The sequence below is a fragment of the Dipodomys merriami genome, unplaced genomic scaffold (genome assembly GCF_024711535.1).
Source record: "Dipodomys merriami isolate MVZ:Mamm:240054 unplaced genomic scaffold, mDipMer1.0.p SCAF_42, whole genome shotgun sequence".
NCBI classification, from domain to species: Eukaryota; Metazoa; Chordata; class Mammalia; order Rodentia; family Heteromyidae; genus Dipodomys; species Dipodomys merriami.
The window spans coordinates 1,998,607-2,015,392 of NW_027205826.1; the positions used below are offsets into that span (position 1 = coordinate 1,998,607).

At 48.1% G+C, this 16,786-nt stretch overlaps 1 protein-coding gene across 1 annotated transcript in view; it reads left to right on the plus strand.

Annotated features, from left to right (window-relative positions):
- The first annotated feature begins 2,078 nt into the window (after positions 1-2,078).
- Positions 2,079-16,786, plus strand: part of Prpsap1 (phosphoribosyl pyrophosphate synthetase associated protein 1) — a 30,510-nt gene continuing 15,802 nt past the window's right edge. Inside the window, exons 1-3 of the mRNA XM_069992943.1 lie at positions 2,079-2,435; positions 5,894-5,946; positions 8,688-8,754. Of these exons, the coding sequence (XP_069849044.1) occupies positions 2,266-2,435; positions 5,894-5,946; positions 8,688-8,754 (290 nt within the window). The 5' untranslated portion in view covers positions 2,079-2,265. The remainder of the gene's footprint in view (positions 2,436-5,893; positions 5,947-8,687; positions 8,755-16,786) is intronic.

The window sequence follows — 16,786 nt, forward strand, 5'->3', positions numbered from 1 at the left end:
GAATCACCTAAATGAAGAGAATTTCCAGGGCTGGGAAGGTGTGGCTCAGCGGTAGAGCGCTTGCCTTGCATGGATGAGGCCCTGGGTTTGATTCCTCAGCACCACATAAGCAAAAAGAAAAAAGCCGGAAGTGGCACTGTGGCTCAAGTGGTAGAGTGCTAGCCTTGAGCTGAAGAGCTGAGGCTGGCAGCGCTTTCCACATACCTGGATCTCTGGCTGACTTGAGACAGAACAGAACCTGTCTACCTGCTGGGCCTGAAGGACTCTCTAAACCCTGTGTGTTAAGTCTTTCGGCCACTGCTGTTTATCCTTTGCAAATTATTTCATTCCCATGAAACGAAGAAAGAGGGGCAGACAAGAGAGGGAAGTTATCCTTTTGGATCCATCAAGGAAAAGAGAAAAATCATCTGGGGGTTTGGCACAGGGGGAAATGGATGGCCAATGATGAAGAGGCTGAGAAACCAAACGGGGCCATGAGGCCACTTCCTATGAGTTACAACAGGAAATTGCTTCCAGCCCAGGCTCCAGGCAAGAAGGATCAAGTGCATCACCAGAGCCCGCGGCAAGAGCCACAGGATATGTGCTAGAAGCCTTGAGCTGTCCACTAAGAGCTGGACATCTAATACTGGTGACATTTTCCAGGTCAGAGCAAACCAGGAAACACTGGGCTTCCTCCTGCCTCACCCCAATCTCCACCGGGCATCTGCCACAGACCAAAGTCGGCCAATAGTAAGCTGACTCTTGCACCCAGACTACCCTGGCTTCTGGCTGGAGAGTGAGTGCGCTTGTCTTCTAGGGGATGAGGCATGCGTCCTAGGGCTAACATGTGGGATCCTCGCGGATCCAAAGCACACACTGAGCGCCTACTGCCTTCCAGGCTACATCGGGGGCTGCTGTACTGTCAGAATCCTCCCGAAGCTCTGCACTGTCCCGTAGCTTTTTGCTTTGAGAACCACCCGGGTACTTGGAGCAGATGTTCCACAGTGTCCACCACGGGCTGGCGTTTCATGAAACCGTCACATTAAGCAACATGGCTGGGCCCAGGTGGCTCACGCCTGTAATCCTAGCTACTCCGGAGGCTGAGATCTGGAGGGAAAGGGGGAAGGGGAAGGGTGCTTAAAAATGCTTTCGCTGGGCCCAGGAGCAAGATGAAGCCTAGGTCTCCTAGACTCCTTCATTTTGTTCCTGTGTCTTTGTCCTGCACCAGTCTCTTCGGAAGTATCCAGGAAGGAGCGGACCACTGGCCAGGTGTCAAGGCCCAGGACCCCGACCTGAGCAACCCTGAGACAGCCAGCGGCCTACCAGACCACCGGACTCAACCTCCGACCCCACCAGGAGCTTGGGACCGAGAGTCTCAGGCTTACATCCATTGGCCTATCCGAGGGGGACCGGTGTACGAGAAAGTCAACACCAGCCCCAGCATCCGCGGCGGGCAGGGAGGCTTCCGGGGGCTGCGGTGCCCGGGTGGGGCCTGGCTGCGTCTCTGGGCAGAGCTGGAAGGGGAGGCGGAGGCCGCTGTGGTGGAGAGAACCGAGAGAGCAAAGGCGGGCGCCAGGTCGGGGGACCCTTGCCTTAAATGCAGATGGAAGAAGGGGAGTCTAGGAAAGCCTTCAGGCTCGGGACCACCGGGCCGGAGAGCTCGGCAGCGCCGCCGCGCCGCAGGACCCGGGCGGGAACCAGCCCCGCCCTCCATTTTTTCAAATCAATCCCGACCCCGGGCACGCGTCTCTGGGGCGCATGCGCGAACTATAACCATAGAGGCGCGGAGCTGGAGCGTCCTCGTCCACGCAGGCTGACATTTTGGATCCTGGCAAGAAAAAGTTGCAAACGGCGGCCACCGCTACTAAGCCGGGATGCGCCCCCCTTAACCGTGAAAGCGAGGTAGCTCCCGGGGGAGCCGCAGAAGCTGACGGCCGAGCGAATTCGTAGTACGTCCGTCTCAAGAGCAGGCCTCGCAGCGTGGCCCACCTCTCTGCCCTCACCTAAGATGACGTCCGTGCGGCCGCTCTAGCCGCCGCCTCTCGGCTTCCCGGAGGGGGCGTGGCCTGGAGGGCCGCACTCGGGTGTCTGAGGCGCGGCCGGAGAGTGGCGCGGGCTCGGCGCGTTGCTCGGTGGTGTCGGGCAGCGCCGCGCTCTCGACCCGCTTCCCCGCCCCGGGTTTCCTCAGCGTTCGCCCGGCTCGCCGCCGCCGCCGCCGCCTCGGGTGGAGCGGCGTCCGGACCCAGCCCCGCGCGGGGCGTCCGTAACCGCGCCTCGGGCCGGACGATGCCCAGGAAGCTGCTGCTGCTGCCCCCGCTGTCCGCGCGCTCGGCCTCCCGCGCCCCGCGAGCCCGGCCCGCCGCCTCGCCGGCCATGAACGCCGCCCGCGCCGGCTACCGAGTCTTCTCGGCCAACTCCACGGCCGCCTGCACCGAGCTGGCCAAGCGCATCACCGAGTAAGCGGGGGAGGGCGCCGCGTCCACCGCGGGCCCCGCCGGGGTCGTCCCGGGCCCCTCGCCGCGCCGCCCCGGGCCGGGCCACCTCCGCCCCTGCGGCGGGGAGAGGGGGCGGGGTCGCGGCGTGTCTCACCCGGGCAGACCCCCTCGGTCCTCCCGAGCCGCCCCGCGGAGCTTTCGTCAGGCCAGGCCCGCCCCCGGGCCCCCGCCCCGCGGCGAGGGTCGCCCTCAGCATCCGACCGCCCGGCGGAGGTAGCTGTGACCGAGGGCTGGTAAAGGGGGTGTGTTGGGAAGGAAGCGACTCCAGCCCCCGAGTCGTGGTCGGAACGAGGTGGGGAGGGGGGGGGCGGAGAAAAGTGGTTGTTGCCTGGCCAGGTCCCCGTACTTGGTCCAGCGGTGGGTTGGATCAGTCATTGCAAGCGCAGACTACCTTTTCTGGGCTGTTGGTTGGACCCTCACTTTTCTCCGGCCGCAGTTAGTTACACCAGGAGGTCCTCTTTTGACATGGCCATATATGCATACAGTGTATCTTGATCAGACTCCCCTCCCCCCCCCCCCCCCCCCCCCGCCGCTCGCCCTGCCTCCCTGCCCCGCACCCTACCTCAGCAAGCGCTTGAGACGCCTTCCCAGACTTGCCACTTACCAACTGCGTGACACTGGGCAGAGAGACGTGGATCTCTGAACTTCCACTTGTGAAGTGGGGGTGATTCCCTCTGTTGGGCCCGGGGTATTTGGGGAGAGCTAAAACCTAGGCCAGCAGGAGCCCCTAGCCGCCTGTGATGACACCTGCCTGCTAACCTGCTTCACACTTGGCTCTTTTGCGGAAAAACCCAGAATCCTAGTATAAAAGAACAGTGTTACAGGCCCATTTCCAAATACACTTGTTAGTAAAGTGTAGTGAATGTTGTTTTCACCTAGGTACTGGTAGTCTGGCTCCGTTGTAGGCTGAGATTTAAGGATCACTATTGGAAGCCCAGTTCAAAAGCTAGCCCCAGCAGACAAATCTGAGAAACTCTTTATCTCTCCTTAACCAGGAACAAAGCTAAAAGATTAAAAAAAAAAAAAAGTGGAGATATGGTCCAAGTGGTAAGAGCACCAGCCTTGAGTGGGAAAAACTAAGGAAGAGCATGAGGCCCCCGAGTTCAAATCTCACTATGGCACACACATGCACAGAGAGAGAGAGTTTTCCCATTTTATGCAATTTACACTAGATTTTTATTTGTGAAAACTTGGGGTTGATAATAATTGTGCAGCATAATTTAAATCCTAGGTGGAAATGTAAAAGATGAGAAACTTTTGTCACTTCGCCACCCACTCTTTTGTTTTTTTTTCTCTTCAGTTATAATCCTAGCTACTCAGGAGGCTGAGATCTGAGGATCACAGTTCAAAGCCAGCCTGGGCAGGAAAGTCTGTGAGCCTCATCTCGGATAAATTACAGAAAAAAAGCTAAAAGGGAAGCTCAGACAGCGCCCAGCCCCTGAGTTAAAAACCCAGGCTCTTTCGTGGGGAAAAGTGTTTTTAAAAACTTATTTTGCAATCTACTACCAAGTTTCTATTTCTAACTTTTGAATATTTGTCTTCTTGGGGCCAACTAAAATCCTGATTTTTGACTGTGCAATTTATGTTTATTTATATTAGGTTAAGTTTACTGCACTGGGGAAAGTTGCCAAGGGAAAGTTGTAGGGCGGAGTTATGCCTTTTTGTTTTGTTTTCTTTGCCCAGTACCTGAAAGGCTTTTAAGTTACTTTAAACAATAAATATTTGTAATACTTCTCTTATCTGTTTCCTGTCTTGAGTTGCTAGGGACTAAACTTACAAAGTGAATCACATTCTCCCACCTCAGTCCCTCCTAATCTTTTGTTAGATAAAGGGTTTGAGAACTTACTGAAGCTTAGAAAATCTTTAAAGTTGATGACTCTTGAGGTAAAGATTTTCATTAATTTATTTTTTGCCAGTCCTGGGGCTTGAACTCAGGTTCTGGGCACTATCCTTGAGCTTCGTTTACTCAAGGTTAGTATTCTACCACTTGAACCACTTTCAGCTTTTTCTTTGGTACTAAGGAATTGAACCCAGGGCTTCATGCATGCCAGGCAAGCACTCTACCACTAAGCCACATTCCCAGCTGTCAGTCTTCACTCTAATCCATGCCTGAGGTGCATTGCATCCCCAGGATTTGTGTGTTACAACTATCAGAATCCTGTATACCCAGCAGCAGTTCACTTCTCGTTCCTCATTAACTCTTATCTCCCTCACAATTTATTTTGTGGGGTGAAGAGAGTGAGTTTTTAGAGAGGAATATCCATAGCATATAAATGTACCGTTTTAATAGCTTTTTAACATATACAGTCCAGTAAGTTTGAGAATGATACTCTGTTTAAAAATTGTTCTATGCAGGGCTGGGAAGGTGGCTCAGTGGTAGAGTGCTTGCCTTGCATGCATGAGGCCCTGGGTTCCATTCCTCAGCACCACATAAGCAGAAAAAGCCAGAAGTGGAGCTGTGGCTCAAGTGGTAGAGCGCTAGCCTTGAGCTGAAGAGCTGAGGGACAGCGCCCAGGCCCAGAGTTCAGGCCCCATGAGTGGCAAAAAAAAAAAAAAAAAAAGTTCTATGTTTATAAAAGATGATAATGTATCTTTGCAAAAATTGAACTAGGGTTAATGATGTGGCTCAGTCCTGGAATGCTTCCTTTGTATGGACAAAGTCCTGGCTCAATCAATCCATAGTACCAAAAAAGAAAAAAAAGGCTAGAAGAGAAAAATAGAGGTCGGAAACTCTTTCCAGTAAAACTTATAAAATGGTGTGCTGCTTATGGAAGGACGGTGGGATTTTAGTTTCTAATTAGATGTTCTAAGCTGTTTGGGAAAGAGTAGACTGTAGTTACTTGAGTCTTTTTGTTAAAGTCTATGAACTGGAAAATTTCTTTTAAAGAATTCCCAGTACCAGGCATTGGTGGCCCATGCCTGTAATCCTAGCTACTCAGGACGCTGAGATTTGGGCATTGGGCTTAAAGCTAGCCTGTGCAGGAAAGACCATGAGACTTTTTTTTTTTTGTCAGTCGTGGGGCTTGAACTCTGGGCCTGGGCGCTGTCCCTCAGCTCTTCAGTTCAAGGCAAGCGCTCTGCCACTTGAGCCACAGCGCCCCTTCCGGTTTTCTGGTGGTTTATTAGAGAGAGGAGTCTCACGGTCTTTCCTGCCTGGGCTGGCTCTGAACCATGATCCTCAGATCTCAGCCCCCTGAGTAGCTAGGATTACAGGCGTGAGCCACCAGCGCCCGGCTCCACGAGACTCTTACTTCCAGTTAATCATCAAAGAAAGCTATGAGTAGGGCTGTGTGGCTAAAGTGGTAGAGCACAATCCTTGAGTAAAAAAGCTCAGGAATAGTGAGTGCCTAGGCCCTGAATTTAAGCTCTAGGACTAGCACAAAAAAGAGAATTCCTAATTGCCTGTGTTTTCTTATTAGGCGCCTTGGTGCTGAATTGGGGAAGTCTGTTGTATACCAAGAGACCAATGGAGGTAAGTCAAGGTTTTTCTTAAACATTTCTTTTCTAAACTGCTTATTCAGCTTGCCTGGTGAACCAGCCTAGCTGATAAATATTTCTTTCATCAGTGACGTCAAGAGCAGTATATTCTAGGAATACTTAATGACATTAAAAAATCCTTTTGCCAAGCATGATGATTTAATGCCGGTAAACTTAGCTATGCTTAAGAGACAGAGATTGAGGGGGCTGGGAAGGTGGCTCAGCTTGCCTTGCATGCCTGAGGCCCTGGGTTCGATTCCTCAGCACCACATAAGAAAAAAGAAAAAAGCCGGAAGTGGCGCTGTGGCTCAAGTGGTAGAGCGCTAGCCTTGAGCTGAAGAGCTGAGGGACAGCGCTCAGGCCCAGAGTTCAGGTCCCACGACTGGACCCCAAAAAAAAAAAGAGCAAGACAGAGATTGAGAGAATCTCCAAGGCCAGCCTAGGCAGAAAAAAAAAAAAAAAATCTCTTGATTAGTGCCTTTAATCGTAGCTACTCAGGAAGCTGAGAGCTGAAGATCTCTGCTCAAAGCCAGCCCAGGCAGGAAACTCCATGAGACTCATCTCCAATTAACTACCAGAAAACTGGAAGTCAAGCTGTGGTTCAAAGTGGTACAGTGCTAGCGTTGTGCACAAAAGCTCAGGGAAAGCACCCACACCTGAGTTCCAAGGCCTACGACTGACAAAAATAATAATGAAAGCAAAATAGTCTGGAGGTAGGGCTCACGTGGAAAAGTCCCTGTCTTTATAAAAGCACAAGGCCCTGAATTCAAACCTCAGTACCACACAAATAAAAGTGCTCTTTAGGACTGGGAATGTGGCTTAGTGGTAGAGTCCTTTCCTAGCATGCATGAAGCCCTGGGTTCAACTCCTCAGTACCTTATAAACAGAGAAAGCAGGAAGTGGCACTATGGCTCAAGTGGTAGAAGGCTAGCCTTGAGCTCAGAGAGGCTCAAGTAGTGTCTAGACCCTAAATTCAAGCTCCAGGACCGGCAAAAAATAAAATGAAAGTACTCTTTAAATTCTTTCCATCTTTAACTTTTTTTCAAGTATCTTACATTATAGATTTTCACACTAGGTAAAGTAGGTAGCTCATTTTTGCCTTCCCCTGTACAGTGTGAAAATTAGATGGTGACATTAATGATAAGTGATGGTACCTGAAGCACTTAGCTGGTGGCTGATGTCTCAGAGATGCTAAATCATAAACCTCTTAGTGGGCCATAGACCTTAAATTGCCTTACATACTTACTCCTGTTCATTGCAAATTAGTACAGAATAATCTAATTGTTTTTTGCAAAGCGGGAGTGTAGGTGCCAATTTTATGCTTCCCTTTTCCTTTTTAAGCTATATTTTCACAAAGCTTGAGAATAAGAATTGCTAAGACAGTGATGTTTTGGGCATACCTTGCCCCCAAAGTCTCCCATTTTCCCCTATTTGAGTGCAATGCACCATTATCGAGGTATGTTCAGGTCCTGTATATAAATATAAATGTAAATAAATAAGTAAATATATATATTGGTTGGTCATGGGTCTTGAGCTCTGGGCCTGGGCACTGTCCCTGAGCTCTTCAGCCCAAGGCGAGCACTGTACCACTTAAACCACAGTACCACTTCTGGTTTTCTGGTGGTTAATTGGAGGTGAGAGTCCCATGGACTTTCCTGCCTAGGCTGACTTTGAACTGTGATTCTTACATCTCAGTCTCCTGAGTAGCTTGGATTATAGTCATGAGCCACCAGCGCCCAGATTTTTTTGTTCTTTAAGTTTTTATTTATTATTATTATTAGTGTGTGTGTGTATGTATGTATGTATGTACTGGCGTGCCAATACTAGAGCATGAACTAAGGCCTGGGTGCTGTCATTGAGCTATTTTGCCAAGGCTAGCACTCTACCACTTGAGCCACAGCTCCACTGTAAACTTTTTTTGTATCTGTGTATATGTATGTTCATTTGGAGGTAAGAGGCTCATAGATTTTCTACTTGGGCTGGCTTTGAACTGCAATCCTCAGATCTTATACTCCTGGGTAACTAGGATTACAGGTATTAGCCACCAGCACCTGGTCATACTTCTATTTATTTATTTCCTGGTGCTGATACTAGGGCTTGAACTCAGGCCCTGGTGCTGTTGTTCTTGAGCTCTTTTGCTCAGGGCTGGTGCTCTACCACTTTGAGCCACAGCATCACTTCTGGTTTTCTGGTGGCTAATTGAGAGATCTGGCATCAAACCACAATCCTCAGATCTCAGCCTCCTGAGTAGCTAAGATTACAGGCATGAGCCACTAGTACCAGTTTATTACTACCACTACTACTACTACTATTATTATTATTGGCTTACTTTCCCCCTAGTTTGACTGTGTTTTCATTATGTTCTTGTCATTCTGAAATCTATTAAAGAATTTGTTTGAGCCAGATACGGTGGTGCACACCTGTAATGCAGCCATGTGGGCAGCCAAGGTAGGAAAATTAAGATCTGAGGCTGGCCTAAGGATAAGCAAAAAGTCCTATCTGAAAGCAAACTAAAGGTAAGGACTGGGGACATGCCTCAACTGAAAGTACACCTGCCTAGCAAACTTGAGGCCCTGAGTTCAGAACCCAAACAAATATATAGATTTGATATTATATCATCGAGTGAAGTATTGGTTTATATTTCACTTTATTTCCTCTAAATGCCTTCTACTTATTAAAGTGTTTTTCTTAGAAAGAAAAGGAAACCAGCAACTTTAGAACATGTTTATCTTTCAGAAACAAGAGTTGAAATCAAAGAATCCGTTCGTGGCCAAGACATTTTCATTATCCAGACAATACCCAGGTAAGAGCACCTGCTACTTTACATTTCCCTGACTGACTCCCCGAGCCTTAACGATAGAAGTCAAGATCCCTTCACCGGAACAGCAATGCGGGGTGGTTGATGTTTGAACTGTACGTCTGGATGTGTATAAAACTAGATGCTTCCTAAAATTCCGCCCTTGTCTTTTGAGTTCCTGTTTGTCAGACTCTACATTTGTCATATTTGATCATCTTCCAAATTTTAAACCCCTCAAGGGAAAAATCCTTCTGTATGCACTGACTCAGGCAGTGTCTGCCAGCTCGGCCCTGCTGGAAAGCTTGTAGACATTGGCACACTTCATGGCTGCCTGGGCTGGGCATGTGAGCATCCTGGATGTGCAACACTCTGCCCACCTTCTGTATCCCAGGAATTGTTTGGTGCAAGGATCAGTGTATTCTAGTGTTCAGGGATCAATGCATTCTAATGTTCATAGATGCACCTGCACAGTAAATACTTGGAGCATCTGCAGCAACACTACATCTGACTGTTGGCTCCATTTGGATATATTATTTCTCCAGCAATTTTGGTTTTATATTGTTTACCTCCTGGTGACTGGAAGTCTTTGGCTCATTGATTTTGACATGCACTGTAAATTGAGAGGAAAAAGGGGCCCAGTGTGGTAGCTCACACCCTTAACCCCAGCTCTTCAGGAAATACAGATTGGGAAGATTGCGGTTCAAGGCCAACTCAGGCAAAAAAGATAGACCCCATTTTACCAAATAATCTGGGCATGGTGGCACAAGTGTATAATTGTTTCGGTGCCAGAGGCTTAGGTAGGAGGATCATATTTCCATACTGGTTGAAGCAAAAACATGAGAGCCAATCCAAAAAAATAATAAGACAAAGGATATAGAGAGTGTGGCTCAAGTGGTAGACTGCCCACCTAGCAACTTTGAGTTCAAGTCCCAATACAACCCAAAACAAAAAGCCAGATGAAGTCCTGAGGAACTCCCTAGGAATCTGTGGGGCAGGAGATAGGCTTCCTTTGTTCCTCGTAACTGGTGTTAGACTGAGTGCCAAGAACTTGGAGCAGGCTGAATTTCCCTGTAGATCTGGAAATGTGAATTCAGGGTAAAGAATGGGCGTGCATTGCCACCTAGCAGAACCTTAGACCTTGCAGAGGTCATCGGTGAAGAAAATATTGTGTGCCGGGGTGGCTTGGAGACTGATAGAATTTATAGTAGCCCAGCCAGGAGTGAGGAGTGTTTCCTTACAACCTTCAGCACTGCCTAGACTTGTCTGCACTGAGACACCCATGTGCTATGTTTCTGTCCTTCCGGTTTCTGTTCATGTAACACCTAACAGCCAGGCACTGGTTGCTCATGCCTGTGATCTTAGCTACTCATGAGGCTGAGATCTTAGGATTGCAGTTCAAAGCCAGCCTGAGCAGGAAAATACATGAGACTCTGATCTCCAGCTAACCACCAAAAAGCCAAAAGTGGTGCTGTGGCTCAAGTAGTAGAGCTCCAGCCTTGAGTGAAAAAGCTAAGAGACAATGCCCAGAACCTGAATTCAAGCCCAAGTACTAGCACAAAAAAAAAAAAGCACCCAACAAAAGACCTTTGTTGGCCAGCCTTATAAAACCTTATGAGCCTTGTAAAAGCCTTATAAAAACTGAGTTGTTTTCCAGTACCTTTGCAGCCTTATATTCAGCTTTAGTGACATAGAGTAAGGTGCTGTGCTGCTCCAGATCCATGTGCTTTCTTTCATGCTGAAGTGAGAAGCCAAGCTACCTTGGCTTTTTTCTCCCCAGCTCCTCAGGGCATGGGGGAGCATGGCATGTAGCTCCAGGCTCTTGGCATAGCTGTCTCAGACTGCTAGTCCTCCCATTACAGAGGGTGGCAAAGAACCGAAATCACTATCCTGTAGAGGACCAGCCTTGCAACAATCGCCAAGGTCTAAGTCCAATCAAGCTCAAGTAGCAAAGTCTGTGCAAGCATTGTGGCTAATCAGTGCTGATCTCATGAGCTTTGACCTGGTTCTCCAGGAAAAGACCCAGTGAGTGTATTGGGGTGGCAGGACCAGAGCAGGAGCAGCTGAAATGCGGGTACCTTGGATCTGTTGCTTGCACGTGAGAATCTCCTGCATCAGGTGGTTTTAGATGGACTGCCCAGCCTGGCCATGGATGGCTGGAGTTGACCAGCTGTGGCCATTCAGATGTGGCTGCAGGAGCATTGGGAGGGTTGAGGCTTTGTGCCTGTGAAGGGCATATTTTGATGCCTTTATTTAGGTCTTTTTTGGTTTTGTTTTTGCCAGTACCAGGGTTTGAAGTCTGGGTCTTGCACTTGCTCATGGCTGGTGCTCTACCATTTGAGCCGCACTTCCAGCCTGGCTTTTTGTTGGTTATTTTGGAAATTAAGTCTCACAGACTTTCCTACCCAGATTGGCTTCAAACTGTAATCTTCCAGATATTAGCCTCAGAGTAGCTAGGATTACAGGCATGAGCCACCAGTGCCCAACTACAGTCTAACTACTTGTGCTTTTCTCCATGTCTCTGGGACAACAACTGTGTATCACTGTGCCTAGATGTCCACCTATCTAGCCCAGGCTAGCTTTGAACTTGAGATTCTCCTGCTATTCCTTTCTGAGTATTGGCATTGCAAATGTATGCCACTGTTTTATTTTTTTATTTTATTTGTGAACATACTGTAGAAAGGGGTTACAATTACATGGGCAGGATAATGCATACATTTCTTACCAATGTATGCCACTGTTAAGTGTTTTTCTAGTGTGCTTTTTTCCTGAGGCCATCATAAATTCTTTTCTCTACTTCTATTGTGATTTTCCTTTTTGGCTAGCCCATGGATAGACATGTAACCATAGCATCCTGGAGGTCTTCACATGAACCCTACGAGCTTATAGATAGTTTGTTCACTGCTATCTATAATACCTCAAAAAGTGCTGAGTTTCTGGCCTATAACAGATCTCCCTCCTTGAATTTTTGTTTACTAGATTGTGTGTGCGTGTGTGCACACGCACTGAGGATGAAACCCAGGCAAGCGCTCTGCCACTGAGCCACACACCTGCACAATCACACACTCTCAACACTGTCCCTTTGTCACCCCCTCCCTATGTTCATGGTCACCCCAAACAGCCAAGATGTTGGCCTTGGTGTGGGAACAACACGTTGTTAACGTCTTTTGAAATAAGAAGTTACATTTTAATTAATTTTTGGTCTCCAGATCTCAAGGTAGTCAAGAGTTCTCAGGGTGAATATTCATTATAGCAGTCTAGCCTGACAGTGGGCTGGAAGAGAGGAAGAACAATTGGGTGGCTCCCAGGGAGAACAAAGAAGCAAGGAGAGAGGTGGGCTGATCCCATCTGCAGCCACTTCTTTACTGTACTCACAGCCTTAGAAAACAAGTGAAGAAGGGGCTGGGAATGTGGCTCAGTAATAGAGTGTTTGCCTAGCATGCATGAAGCCCTGGGTTTGATTCCTCAGTACCATATAAACAGAAGAAGCTTGAAGTGGTGCTGCGGCTCAAATGGCAGAGTGCTAGCCTTGAGCCAAAAGAAGCTCAGGGACAGTGCCCAGGCCCTGCGTTCAAGCCAGGACTGCAAAAACAACAACAACAACAAAAAATAAGTGAAGAAGTCTTGGGAGCAGCCCTCAGGCTGCAAAGGGCTGAATCCTTAACAACAGCCAAGAGGAGGGCTTTGCCCTTGAAGCAGCTCAGAGCCTCTGTAAGGGTGCACACATGCACCCGTGCACAGTGGCGGTCAGCTTGGCAGTGTCAGAGCATAACCTGCCAGTTCTTATGTCTCTGGGATGATGGGGATGAAAGAAGAGAAGGAAAAGAATGGTGAAGGGGTGGGGGTGCGTGTGTTGTTTGGGTGTGTATCCATAAAGAAGTTTATTGGGCTGTGTGTGGTGGTGCATACCATAATCTTAGAGGCTGGAGGAGCTTAAGTTGGCTAAAGACCCACCCAGGATATAACAAGACTTTGTCTCAAAAAACAAAAGGATTTGGGGCCCTTCACAATAAACTAGTGCTATTATCACTTAAGTACCAACTAAGAGACATGCCTCTAATCAAGCTACTGAAAAATAACTGAAGCAAAAAAGGGCTGGAGGTATGGCTTAAGTAGTAGAGCTCCTACTTAGCTAGTGTGAGATACTGAGTTCAAACTTAGTAATAGAATTTAAATGCCCCGGGCCTATGCTCTTTCCCTGAGCTTTTACTCAAGGCCAATGCCACTACTGGCTTTTTCTGAGTAGTTTATTGAAGATAAGAGTCACAGGGACTTTTCTGCACTGAGCTGGCTTTGAACTGCAGTGCTTAGATTTAAGCTGTCTAAAGTAGCTAGCCCACCAGTGCCCCACTAGATTTTTTTCCCCCCTGGTCGTGGGGCCTGAACTTGGCCTGGGCACTGTCCCTCAGCTCTTCAGCTCAAAGCTAACACTCTACTACTTGAGCCACAGCGCCATTTCCAGCTTTTTCTGCATATGTGGTGTTAAGGAATCAAGCCCAGGGCCTCATGCGTGCAAGGCAAGCGCTCTACCACCGAACCACCTTCCCAGCCTTAGAATTTAAATTTTAAATAATACCAATGGTAGCCAACATCTGCAGTCATAGCAACTCAGGCGGGTGAGATCTGAGGACCCAGGTTTAAAGTCTACTCAGGCAGACAAATTCTCAAGACTTTGTTGTTGTTGTTGGTCATGGGGCTTGAACTCTGGGCCTGCGTGCTATCCTTCAGCTCAAGGTGAGTGCTCTACTACTTGGACACAGCGCCACTTCCAGTTTGCTGGTGGTTAATTGGACATAAAGAATCTCACGGACTTTTCTGCCTGGGCTGGCTTTGAACTGCAGTCCTCAGATCTCATCCTCCCGAGTAGCTAGGATTATAGGCATGAGCCACTGGCACCTGGCTTTTTTTTTTTTTTTTTTAAAGATTTTTATTTTATTGTAAGGGTGATGTCAGAGGGGTTACAGTTACATAAGTAAGGTGATGAGTACATTTCTTGTTGAACATTATTTTCTCCCACTTTTTCTTTTTTGGTTGGTCATGGGGCTTGAACTCTGGGCTTGGGCGCTGTCCCTGTGCTCTTCAGCTCAAGGCGAGTGTTCTACCGCTTGAGCCACAGCACCACTTCCTCTCCTCTCCCACTTTTTCTCTCCCCCCCCACCCTGCCAATCTCAAGACTTTTATCTCCAGCAAAATGTCAGAACTGGTGGCATGGCCCAAGTGGTAGAGCACCAACACTGAGCCTAAAAGCTGAACCAACAGCATGAAGCCCTTAGTTCAAGCCCTAGTATCTACACATAAAAACAATAAAGAATATAAGCTGGTGGCTCACGCCTGTAATCCTAGCTACTAAGGAGGCTGAGATCTGAGGATCGAGGTTCAAAGCCAGCCCGGGCAGGAGAGACCGTGAGACTCCTATCTCCAATAAAACCACCAGAAAACCGGAAGTGGCGCTGTAGCTCAAGTGGTAGAGTGCTCGCCTTGAGCTGAAGAGCTAAGGGACAACGCTCAGGCCCAGAGTTCAAGCCCCACGACCGACAAAAAAAAATAAAATAAAGAATATAGATAATTTAGTGTTTTTTTTTCTTTAGTTGATAGGGAGAGAATGTTATCAAAAACTGATTTAGACAGATGAAAGCTTAGACATTCAATTAAGCCTCATTACCTTCAGAGAGTTCACCCTCACATCACATATATGTGTGGGTGCATGCATATGTATGTGTGTGTGTGGTGTGTACATATATATATGTATGTGAGATGATGGTGTACAGAATGGGTTTGGAACACTTGAAACCACTCAGAACTTACTTGTAATAGGTTTCCTTTGACTATTCCAATATTAACAAGGCTTTGGTTGCTGGGAGTGGATCTAAGTCTGAGCACAGCACAACCATCCTTGATGAAGGATGATTATGCTGATTGTTGAGCTGTGCAGTACTACTCAAGAAAATGTGTGTACTGAGCAGAATAACTTAAGTCAATAATTATGAAGCTTAAAAGGTGCTTTTTTGAAGGACATGTTCCTGGCTATGTAGAAGCACTTGCACATTGATGTGAAATTAGTCATTCACTTGCCATTTACAACTTAACTTGCTGCCAATGATGAGTGGCTGGGCCGGGGTAAGTCCTGCGCCATTATCATGTTTCATTACCCGTATCCATGGCATTGTCTATCGTTTGCAGTCCTGAGCAGTTTAATGTACTGTGTGTGGTGTATATTTTCTCATCTCCCATTAGTTTTTGTCTATTCAGAACAATAAAGCAGTCAAGGCTGACTTTAATACAGCATGTGATTACTCTTGGGAAAAGAAAAAAACAGTTGGTAAAATAGTTAAGATTGTCCTACTTCGATACAAGGACTCCAAGAACTAGCCAGGATGTACTGGGAACATTGTTAGGGAACAGATAAACAAAGCAAGCCTGCCAGCCACGTTCCTTCCCCCTGCTAGCCCACAGAGCAACCGCCTGTGTCCGATTCCTTCAGTATCTCAGCAAATGGGGGAAGCCAGTGCCACAAAGGCCCCTTTGTTGCCTTGCTGGCCAGGAGGGAAGAGGGCGACAGGGAGGCTTTCCTTAATCACCTTGGGTTGGAGAATGTTGAATTCCTTAGCATGAGTCATCAGGTAGAAGAAAGAGTGGAAAATAAAACCCTCATATGGAAAATCAGTGAAATGAAAGAAAAAGTTCCCCAAATATTGTTCGTTGTGCTGAGCCTGCCAACCTCCTGATACCAGGCAGTCCTGTATTGTAACTCACAAGGCCAGCAAATACAGACCCGCTGCTCAGACACCTGCGCTCACCCCGTCTGCTCAGATAACCTCAGCTCCCATGTGCTGTTGGCGTCTGCTCAGATAACCTCAGCTCCCATGTGCTGTTGGCGTTAGTCCCTGTGCAACATGTGGAACTTCTCAATCAGCTGGGGGAGCTAAGAAGTTCTCTAGTGTCATTTCCAAGTAGCCCCCCTCCCAATGGGAAAGAACCTCCGTGATGTCTGCTGTTGAATCTCAGCGCGTACTCTTGGGATTTTATGTGCCATCCCAGTGGGTGCTGTGCAGGCGCCCAGCTAACAGTGTTTGGTTGATGTAATGCAGTGAGCCAGGCCTGTCCTGTGTAGACTTGTCAAGTGTGAACATCTTTGGGACAGAGCATTCCTGCTTGAGTCAGCTGACCTCCTTGGGCCAGGTGACTACAGCAAGGGATCTGAGTGGTCTTCAGCCTCCCCCTGAGGGTGGGGAGGGTCTGCCTTGTTTACTGGTTTGTCATTTGCCCCTGCCCCTCATACCTGACGCTGTGCTTGACTCATCTTGTTCAATGAGTATGTTGTCTGTTCCCTGACCAAACATTGGGACTTCCCAAAGGCCTTGAATGTACTTGGTAATTGTTTCTTATTCTGGTAATTCCATATGACTGAGTCTTCTGTCCCCTGTGCCAGACTTGAGCATTATTAATTTGGGAATATGAAGACAACAAAAAGTGGTTCAGTTTATATCAGAGGAAAGATGTTATAAGGAAAAAAGATTGGAGTTGAGTCCTGGAACCACAGTGCCTACCCTGGGGAGACTAAACCAGAAACCCATAATGGTGACAGCACATACAAATGACACTCCAGGAGTGAGCATGATGCGGAGAACATTTGTCAGCCAAAGGAACTTGCCGCCCCTGCCCCCTTCCTCAACTCTGCCCGTAGTGGGAAGGGACGGGTGGTGGCCTCCTGACCTCTAAGCTGGAGGCCTGGCTCCATGGCTGTCCCTCTCAGCCACCTAGTTGACAACTATGCTGAAGTCTGCTGTCATCCACTTCCCAGTACCAGTGGCCACCTCTCTAGTAACCTATCAGTTCAAGAATTGCACCTGAAGCGCTTGTGCCTCCCTCGGGCAGTCTGTGATGTGAGGGTCCCTCCTAGGCTTAGAGAAGGGGGGTGTTAAGGACTAGTGGAGAATCTGGGGAGTGGGAAGAGGCTAAATGATGTCAAGATTGCTGTTCAAAGGGCAGCACTGTTGGGCTGGGAATGTGGCTTAGTGGTAGAGGGCTTGCCTAGCATACA